At 42.5% G+C, this 10,493-nt stretch overlaps 1 protein-coding gene across 1 annotated transcript; it reads left to right on the top strand.

Annotated features, from left to right (window-relative positions):
- Positions 1 to 1,062: 1,062 nt before the first annotated feature.
- Positions 1,063 to 4,703, top strand: LOC147327725 (uncharacterized). Its single transcript, XM_086295588.1, has 2 exons — positions 1,063 to 1,592; positions 1,858 to 4,703. The coding sequence occupies exons 1-2, from the start codon at positions 1,436 to 1,438 to the stop codon at positions 3,183 to 3,185; spliced, it is 1,485 nt and encodes a 494-aa protein (XP_086151714.1). The 5' UTR covers positions 1,063 to 1,435; the 3' UTR covers positions 3,186 to 4,703.
- The last annotated feature ends 5,790 nt before the right edge of the window (positions 4,704 to 10,493 follow it).

Here is a 10,493-nt window from a genome sequence, read left to right on the forward strand (position 1 = left end):
AAAGTGAAAAAAAAAATGCTTTGGGGGGGTTGAAATGTCATGTGAACAGTTGGGTTCAACCACTGAACACCTCAGGGGTGTTATCGACTCCCTTCAATGCTTTTAAAGGCCAAGGGTTCGCTCAGACCAGGCTGTGCTGTTATTCGCCTGATAGAGTGAGCGACCACAATTTCCAGCGGCACCTCGAGAGGAAGTGAATTTGTGAAAGTAAATCTAAGCAGTGGAACGTCTGGAAGGAGAGTTCAGCGCACTACTAGAAACATCCAGATCACACAGTCTGCACCAGACACGAGAAAGGATGGTGTCAGCCGAGGGGAAAAGAAGTACCTGAATAGGTGTGCATAGGCGTGTATTTAAAGCGTGTAGTGATATTTGTACCCCGTGTCACAGCACGTGAAGCCAGCCTCTTTCTTTTCAGGTTTTAAATAGAACAAAGTCAATTAATGTGCTTCGTTACACCTTTAATATGTTACATTTGACTTTATAGACATTTTTGTATCCTTGCGTTATATCTGCTGGGCTACATGTGCGTTATTTCTTACTCATCTCGCACATTTACGCGCATTTCAACGTCCTTTATGGCCTGTTTGGTCATGTAAGTGATCTTGTTTTATAGTATTTAGTATTCTGTATTGCATGTTATGTGTAGTTACTGCAACAAATGAGACATTTCCGTCTTTTAAGCTCATAGTCCCAAGTTGGAGTAACTCTTTTTTTTACACATCCTTAATTGGTAACTGCTACCCTCTCGGCTACTAAACGAGAGGAATAATACTCGTTTGACATGCACAGCCAAAACAAATGGGCGCATGGACTGTGGAGCCCTTTTGACATCGTTTCTTTTCAGTGTGAAATTTTCCGCGTTGGACGAGGATGCATCCAGGAGAGGACCTTATGGCTCAAGATTAGCTTCACTTTTGTGACATTTTAATTAAAAAGACGATTCGTTTATGTGGAAAGAAAAAGGCATCATTATTAAGGAACACTACCGCCACTTGTTGCAGCGTCAGACTCCCATCTCTCCGGCATGGGAGGAGGGAGGATTTGAGGGGAGGTGGGGACACCGTCACATCCTCTGTCCATATATGGGCATGAAGTTTACACGCAGCGGGGAATCCTCTCACTGGAGCTGATGAATGGGGAGGAGGGCCGAGGGAGCTGCCAAAGTGTATATAAGGAGAGAGAGGGGAAGTCGCTGATGTGAAATCCACAGCAGGCAAATACCTACCGAGGAGCAGAAACGAAAAGGAATACCGTTAATTGCTTTTTTTCCCTGTTTTTGACCACAGACCACTTTGGATCATTTGTTGAATACCATCAAAAGGAGGGTTGAAAGAAAACAAGCTTCTGTATTATTTGTTTACCCCCTCCCTTTTTTTTATTTTACCTTTTTTATTTCCTTCCCTGGGAGAGACGGACTTTTAAGTGCATCAGTATGTTGAACAATATGGATTTGAATGCGAAAGATTCTTTCTACCCTCAGTTTGAGAATTGCAACAGTTCTTCCTTGGGGATGGAAAACAGCGTGCGGAAAGATAACCAGGAGGTGTATGTCGATGCAGAGCGGGGAGTACCTGCCCAGTTTGGCCACGGTGAGTTCGCATGTTTGCACTGTCGATGAATCTGCATGCATGACCGTTTAAAACGTAGAAGATGAGCATTACCGGAAAGCGATGAGACTTTATTTTCGGGGCAGTCCGGTATGCTCTCTATCGGGGGCAAAATACGCACGGATGTTTATGTAACGCAGTTTTTTTTTTTCACACACCCCCACCAATCGCTTAAATTCCACTCATTTTTTAATCCACTTATAAAAGACTCGCGGTTACAAAGTTTCCTCTCTTTCTAATTCCACAGAAGGAACACCTGCAACTCTCAAAACCGAAGCTTCCAACTCAGAATTCGCTTTTAACCCCTGCGAGTGCCCAAAAGACACATACACCCCCTCCTCGCTCGCCTACTCCGGCAGTTTCTATGTGGAGGCATCTCAGGGAGCGCCGTGCAGCACCGAAACACTCCTCAACATGATCACAGAGATTGTGGGCATATCCACGCTGCCGCTTTCAGAAGTGCAACAGAGCGGCAGTCGGGGAACTTATCCGTCGCCTGCGCCGCTGGACAGCAGCAGTGGTAATTTTGGAGACCCTGGCTCCAAGAGGCAGTCCTACACGTGCTCCGGACCCACTCCTCCTGTGTACTCTCCGGATCAGACGTGCTCGAGGTATCCCGATGATCAGGCCGGCGGCCAGGTCCAAGACCCGTCCTCTTCCCAGCTCAACTTCAGCTCATCCCGAGCTCCTAACCAGAAGAAGGCTGAACCAAAGTCAGAGGCTGCTTCTTTCCCCGTCGTGGTGAAGAATGAGTTTGAGAGCAGCTGCTACGAGTGGGGGACCCTTAATAAGTCTGACTGTTTGGAGACCAGTTTCCAGACTGAAACCTTTCCGATGTCGAGCGATTTCCCCCCTGACCAGCAAATGGATGTAAAGGAACTTTTAGACACGTTCCCCCCGATTTGTCCCAACCCGGAGATGGAGTTTAAAGTGGAGGAGGGCATCAAACAGGAGCCGTGTTTCTCTGACACCTGTTCTCAGAGCTACTCCAGCCCCATGTACAATAATTACCTCCCACCCCCGCCGATGGGCCTCTCCTCTAACCTGAAACCCTTCCCCGAACCTCCACAGCCATCTAATCAGTGCGATTCCTTATACACAACACCAGCTTTACCGAGCACCATAGACTCCATCCTGTACTCTTCCTTGCTGCCAGATTCATTTGCCCAAAGTTACACCACCCGCGCTGCGAAGCCCCCCAGGGCCAGAAAGAGCCCTGCCGCCTCTCATGGCCCCGCCAAAGAGAAGCCCTTCACCTGCCCCATGGAGAGCTGCGACCGGCGCTTCTCTCGCTCGGACGAGTTAAACCGGCACATCCGCATCCACACAGGCCACAAACCTTTCCAGTGCCGCATTTGTTTGCGCAGTTTCAGCCGTAGCGATCACCTCACCACCCACACCAGGACTCACACCGGGGAGAAACCGTTCTCCTGCGACGTGTGCGGCAAACGCTTTGCCCGCAGCGACGAGAGAAAACGGCACGGACGCGTACATCTGAAACAAAAGGAGAAAATGGAAATTAAGCCACAGGTGACCACCGGCGCGTGGCCGTTCACTCTTCCCGAGGGGATCTGAAGACCAGGCCGCGTGTGCACACTTAACATGTTAGGATCTTTCCGTCTTGGAAGATAAACCAGCTGACTACAAGTTGATGTCTGAGTTGGTCTGACTGGTGAGCCAATACCTAACGTAAAAGGTTTTTGCGAATATTAAGAGTTTTTGAGGAGCAGAGAAGGGGAAGAGGACTGCTTCGGCCTTATTGCAGGCTGCCGATGCTGCTGACTATTATGCAAAAAAAAAAAAGTGCATAAGTTGTAAGAGTCGGTAAACAGATCAACAATTAACTTGTTGCTGTTACTGTCAGTAAAGCCAAACCTCTCCGCCCTGAATTGCATGACTGCTGTTCAGCACCTCCTTCACCTGGACAGCTCCAACCTCCATTCGCCTCTCACACTGAATGGATTGCACTTACAGATTATTAATATCTCCATTTAAGATTCTTATTTTCTGCTTTTAGCATTCTTAGAGCAATTGTTTGGACTATGTTTCTTAAAAATTCTTGCATGTTTATGTCAGTGTTTTTTTTTTTCTTTTTCCTTTGGCTGGAATATCAACCTCTGTCAAGGTACTCGTTCACTCCACAGTGAAGGTTTATTGACATGAATGTAGACTAACATATTTATGGTTCTCACCATAAAGCTGCCCACCTTTGATCAGATTTAGTGTTTGTTTATCTTCTTATCATTATGCTGTCAGTGTTTTTTGTCACTGGTCTTTGTGTTGTGTTACAATTGTTTGGATTATTACAGTTGTGAAAGATATATCATAAATGGGAAATAAATATATTTGTATTACTGTACTTTCTTTGTATTTTTATAGCCAACTGTATATTTTACAAGTATATTTGAGCGTCCTTTTTAAGGTGAATTGTATTCTAAATCATAACTAATGTCTTGGTTTTTGAGGGCTATTGTTTAGTAATACAATATTTTAAATGTTACAATTTGATATCGGAAACCTTTTCGCACTTCATCCCATTGTTGGTACGATGAGAGTTATTTCATTGAATTGTTGATCTAGATTTTAAAAAAAGGGAATGTACTCTAGTTGTGGTACGGCTTTTCAATTCAAGCCATTTTACAGTATGTACAGAGGTATGTTTATTCGAGCTAGGGAAAAAACCTAGCAAATCATATTTAAAAAGAAAAAAAAAACATTGCTTTTAAGTAATCAGGTAGCACACATTGCTGCGAGTTTCTGTAGACTTTACCTTGGCGATGAAAGGGTTTTTGACTCCTCATATCTTTTGCTGGAGATACTGTATGCTGAAAAATGTTCACACTTTAGCAAAAAAACGTAAAAACAAAACAAAACAAAACAAAAAAAATGTTCAGAGTTTGGTGAAACTGTCACCAACAGGGTACTGCAAAAAGTAATTTAACTCGCCTTAAGTTATATTAACTGTTCAAGTAAAGATTTTGTACATACACAGTTTCTACAATACTTTAAATTAATATCGATGTTGTTATTTTTATGAAAAGTTTATGAGCAAAATAAAATTTTCTGGAAGCAGCAAGTTTCTCGTGTGTGTGGTTTGGAATGATCTCACTTTGCTCAATGGTATCGTGCGCCGTCGAGACCCCCCGTCGGAGCATTCAGATGAGTGTGTGTCTTACCCAAAATAAACATTATAACAGGCCCCCCATGGCACCACACTGTAGCCCTAACATTAGACATCGCAGTTCTGCCCTGTGACTCACGAGGCTCAAACACATTACAGTGAATACCTCGCCCCGAATCCCTGTTGACTTCAAAAGATTTTCTCGTGATGTGAACACCACATGTGCCACGGTAATCTTGTTAAAAAGGACATTTTCTTGCCATGTCAATGAGATGATCTCAAGCCTTGTGTTCATTCATTCCTTTGTTCATTCAATTGCCCCTTTTTCCTCTTTTTTGGGGGCTATAGAAGGATATTAATTTCAACCCAAGCGCTGAACACGATCATCTTCTATTATCGTGATTTTGTTTCTTTTTGAATAACGCTGGAACTTTAGCCTCCTCTTGTCAAAACTTCCCATTGCATTCCTGTAAGTGCAGGTAATAATCTTTGTGCCTTCAGACCTTTCTACAAGAAAAAGGAAAGAGTGACTCAAAGCTGTGGTGAAAGCCATTTCTTCATTTTGTAATCTTTAGAGTGTTTTTTTTAAGCAGCACTCTGTAAAGAAGAGATCATTGTACGAGCAATGCTTAACGTAAAAGCAACTACAACACTGATTTGCTCTACTGTGTACATGCATACGATTTTCAGAGGCATTTTTCAACATGCCAAAATCTCACAATCTGTCACCGCAAACCGTGGAGCCATCCATGTATGAGGGTCTCCGCGGTGGTACACTGCCCGTGACGCAGTTGGCTGGCAGATCACTACTTTGCATGCCCACGGCAGTGCGCAAGTGCCTGCGTTGTCTGTGGCTGACAAACATACTGTAGCAGTGTGGAAATGCAAGCTGCCACACAGAGCACTGTGAATAGTATGTACCCATCCTCTCCTGTCTATCACTCATCCTTGCTTACAATAGCGCGTGGCCCAACCGGCATCGGCACGCACCCGCTTGTCCGTGTTGTTTTAGTGGCAAACATTGTCCAGTGATGGATGGTTGAGGTTTTTAAATTGCGGCGATGTGCAGTCACGGTGACCATTATCCAGACACTTGAAGATTGAAGAGTTATTGAACTGTGGCCAGTGATGGAATTTCTGCAATTGTGCGTTTGTAAGCTCAAATTCGCATTTGCATACTGTAAATGGCTGATGTATCTGCAGCATGTGAGCCCGGTCTCAGCAGCGGTGCCTTTATTGAATATGTTTAGTATGTTGTAAGTCTTCCTAACAAAAGACGTAAATCAGTTCTTTTCCTCTGACTGACGAGTGTGTGCGTGTTGTTGTTTTAAAAAAACTCCTGTAGATATGCATAATTGCTGAAGCCATTAAGTAATTGTGCAGGGAGGGCACATGACAGAGCACCATGCTTTCTAAGAACGTGGACCACTGTGAATTGTAGCACATCAAGTCCATTAAATCCTTGCCAGGGCATTACTAATGCAAACATGTTAACAAAAACTGTTGCACTGTGTAGAGGGGGGGTTAGTTTATCCAAGGTAGCGCGTCTGTGTGACTAACATATTCCATATGTGACCAAGGAGAAAACCATGAACTGATGTGATTTTACTGCCTTATTGTCTCATCCAATTAATCGCTTGATGTAGGATTGCTTCTGGATAAGTCAATGGTACTATTTATCTGCTGCACCAAATGAGTACTTTGGCTCAGGATAAAAAAAAATCCTAAAAAATGACAGCGAAGGATTAGATGGGCCCAAATTCTGAGGATAAGTGTCACTACAGGATGATTTGTACTTACATGTTCATTACTTGTAATCACCAGCTTTCTGTTTTTCCCCCAATTGGCACACAGCAGTTTGTTTTATGTACATCATTTGTTCTTCATAGTCTTTTTCATCATGCAACAACACACTGACCTCCATTAGTTCTATATGATGACATAGACTAATAAGCATCCCTCCTCCTCCTGAGTGTGAAGCCCTTCCAAAGCTGTACTGCCATTGAATGTCTGAAGCCTATCTTGAGAGGGATAAGTACAGCTCCAGTTGTCTCTGAAGAGTCCAACATCCCGTTTATCCATGCTTGAACTCCAAACAATTCTGCCTCTACAACAATAATCCAATAATGACTTTCAGAATGTATGAAAAGGAATTTATTTGCGTATATGAAGGTTCAGAAGCAGTTTCATTGGTTCAAGCTTCAGGTATCAGGTCACCTCAAGTACCTATTAATAATCACAGTCCTACTTGAGACGGTCTATATGGCCACACAGTCTCATTCGCTTGTGGATTGATCTATTGTGGGGTAATCACCACATAATTTTATGCGCACCTTTAAAATGTGCACCGGGGCACGTCACGGTCCTTGGGGTGGGCTCGGTAATCAAGGTGCATAATCGCATGGCGGTAATGGCAATCAGGCTTAGCAGATTAATTCCTCGGATCATACATCAGCCAGTCAGTCCTGTATCTGATCATGAAGAAGGGTGTAGGTGGTCTGGAGAGTGCAGGTGATTAAAAAGAAGAGAACCTTTGCAGTGAGAAGGTGCTTGTTATGCAAACATTTTAAAGTGCCCAATTCTTTTCCCTTGCTCTGGCTCTGAAATTCTTCATTTGTATTACTGATCAGGCGAAGCAGAAAAGTGAGGGGAAGAAAAAAAGAACTTTTCTTTCCTTGCTCCTTCATAACTGGTAAGTCAACTCTGGGTCAAGAAGTTCAGTCTAGCACTTTTATCCAGTGAGCAACATGTCTACATCAAAGGCACCTTAGCTGAGTTAGGGAAATATAAATAATGATCCATTTAAAAAAAAAAAGCTTTAATGAGTAAAAAATGATACGGTGTCTGTAGTGAGTTTCTCTATAGGTCAGTGAAACATCTTTCAGCTCACTGTTTTGGATTGTGGCTGCAGCTGTTTTCTATCCGCTATCGCCACACTCGCAGTATTTTTACAGAAGCAACATCCAGCTGTTTTCTGCAATAAACCTATGAAAGCCCACTGTACCTTCCCAGCTTGGCATAAAAAAGCAGACAGCTAAAAAGCAGCTGGCTGATAAACAGCAGTGGAATATTAAACAGCTAAAGAGAGGCATTTACCTTGAGAACAGGTGGAGACCAAAAGCAGAGCTAAAAGGAGAACGATGGCCAGAGATGTGATGTAAATGTTTATGTTTATCTCTACCTGTGAGTATGTAAAACAGGTGGTGCTATACTTGTTTAAGATGACATAATCCTGATATATCTAGTATAAGACTTCTTTATATTTTAACTCCAAGCAGACAGTCTTGAGCAGGTTATTGAGGCTTTCTGAGGGGCACTTAAAGCATTTCTTTAGACATTGGCTGCTTTTTCACTCATTTTCAGTCGAGTCCTTGTACCTGACCATTTTCAGAGGAATGCTTTAACACTTACCTGTGACTCATTCAAGTATAAAAAAGGCTCCTAACTCAAGGGATGAACCAGTGTTGTGTTTACACATAACAGTAAACAGCAAAGAACCGAATTTAAATTTTACCTTTAGGCATTTTGTTACTGGCAGCCTGTCACAAAAACACATTATTTGTTCCCATTTTTTTTTTAGTTGAATCTATGAAAAATGCCAAAGATAACACAATGTGACAGACATAAAATTTTATTTTTCCACCAAGGAGGTGAGTCCCAAAAAGCTGAAAACTGGCAATACATGGGATTTCCCAGCGTAGTATGCAGTTTGTCCTTAAAACATCTGAGGAAAGTGGACAAGTGGAGGACAAAAGAAGAAGTGTCAGGCCTAAAAACGATCTACAGCAGATGAACAGTATCTGAAAGTCATGTCCTTAAGAAACAGGAAAACAATCCAGCAAAGACCTGATAGAGGACTTGAGAGATGCATCTGGCCCTTCAGCACATCCATCTGTTTATCAGAAATGGTCTCAGTTTCAGGGTGGCTTCAAGAAGCCATTCTTAGGGAAGGGAAACAGGGAGAAAAGCTTGAGGTACTCTAAATTAAACAAGAATTGGACTGAAAATCTGTGATGGAGTGATGAATCCAAATTTGAAACTTTTGGTTCAATTCATCATCAGACTGTAGCGAAGACGTAAGGAGAGGCACAACAGTGAGTTTCTACAGGCATCTATAAAACATGGTGGAAGCTCTGTCACGATGTGAAGCTGTAATTCAGTCAGTGGTGTTGGGGACCTTCTTAAAACACAGAAAAGTAAAATCAGGTTTGATCTGCCATACAATACCATCCAGAAATGGCTCAATGTTTGAGTGTGATAATGATCCCAAACACAGTGCCAATGGATTCAATGGATGGAGAAACATAAACAGTCATTGACAATCTCCCCAGAGCCCCAACATTGCTGAAGCAGCGTGGGATCCTTCTGACAGAGGACAGAACAAAAGGCAGCCAACATCCAAAAAGGACCTTTTAATGTCCCTCAATAAGTCTGGAGAACTATTCCCGAAGACTGTCTAAATACATCAGAAGAAAGATTGACTGAAAGAGTTCAGGCTGTGTTGAAGAATAAATGTGGTCATACCAAATATTGACTCTCAAGCATGTTACAATTGTACAAACTCTCTTTTTGCCTCATATTATGTATTTCCATTTATGCTTCTACATATTTCAGGACTTTTACACAGCACTGTAGTTGGCAGCATCTAATGTAAGCTAAGACCTCATGGTGCAGCAGCAGCGGGTGTGAAAGAAAGAGGAATATTTCTAAAATCAGAAATTTGAAAACAACTGCTAGGAGCAGACACATTGAGGATGTGATTAACTATCAGTACAAACTACAAGACGTACAAAGGCACAGAATTTGTGCCCAAAAACACGAAAAAATCAACTTGCGAGATCATTTATGATGTCACAAGACTAAACTGGAGCTGTTTGGAGTCATGGACCAGTAGTAGAACATTAAAGCAAGAAGAATGATGCTTTGCTGTTGCAGTAAATTAAAAAAGTTGACCATGTGACTGGCGTCTTGGATTTAAAATACTAAGGCCATGCCTCAAAAGGAATACGATGCCCTCAGTGCATAAACAGAAAACTGGTAATCACTGGACAGCAACCCCGAAGCATCGGCCTAAGCTTGGTTCAAAAAACATTCCTCAAATGTCCCTGAGTGGTCTGGAATTGAATCCTTAGTGGGATATAAAGAAAGCTGTGGCAGCAAAGGAAGCTGGGAACACTAGGACCTGGTTAAATCCTCACAAAGAGAACTTGCGAGAAACTACTGGAAATATTAATCAGCGGTCATAAAAAAAGAGGATATTGTTATTAAATACTGGCTTCGGGTGGTGAGTAATTTAGCTTTTGGGCTTTTTTTGGAGAAGTGTTCTTTATTTGTAGCAGCATTACTAAGCTTAACACTATGTTCTCCAAAAAATCCCTCTAATATGTACTTTGGAGCGTTCTTTGGCTGTTTACAGATTGAAGTTGATATGCTCTGATTACCTTTTATTCACATCACTAGAATATCTCATCAGTTAAAGGAGGTTCACATTTCTGATTGCAACTGTATAAAGCGATGATTTGCCGATGTCGTGTCAGCGACTTTCAACTCCACTCCCTAAAAGTCCCTAAAAATTTGTTATTTCAGATTAACTGCATGTTTTCCAACATGATTAGCTTTTCCTCCATAATCGTTAATCTGATCAGCCGATGGCTGGTCCTTCAGGTGCTCACGCTGAAGCTGGTGAGCACCTGAAGGACATCCCAACAAAAGCTGGGAATATGAAGTACCCAGCACAAATGCTTACTGCGACTATGTGTGGA

The sequence above is a fragment of the Aulonocara sp. 'chitande type north' Nkhata Bay genome, linkage group LG6 (assembly GCF_057382095.1).
Source record: "Aulonocara sp. 'chitande type north' Nkhata Bay isolate Kocher_YH1m ecotype deep benthic linkage group LG6, A_spYH_male_GT1.1, whole genome shotgun sequence".
In the NCBI taxonomy this organism is placed as follows: domain Eukaryota; kingdom Metazoa; phylum Chordata; class Actinopteri; order Cichliformes; family Cichlidae; genus Aulonocara; species Aulonocara sp. 'chitande type north' Nkhata Bay.

What these genes read in the sequence shown, in the direction of transcription:
- LOC147327725 (XM_086295588.1), top strand. Translation starts at nt 1,436, where the DNA reads ATGTTGAACAATATGGATTTGAATGCGAAAGATTCTTTCTACCCTCAG. An exon ending in ACCTGCCCAGTTTGGCCACG is followed by an intron (nt 1,593 to 1,857) that starts GTGAGTTCGCAT and finishes CTAATTCCACAG; the next exon opens with AAGGAACACCTGCAACTCTC.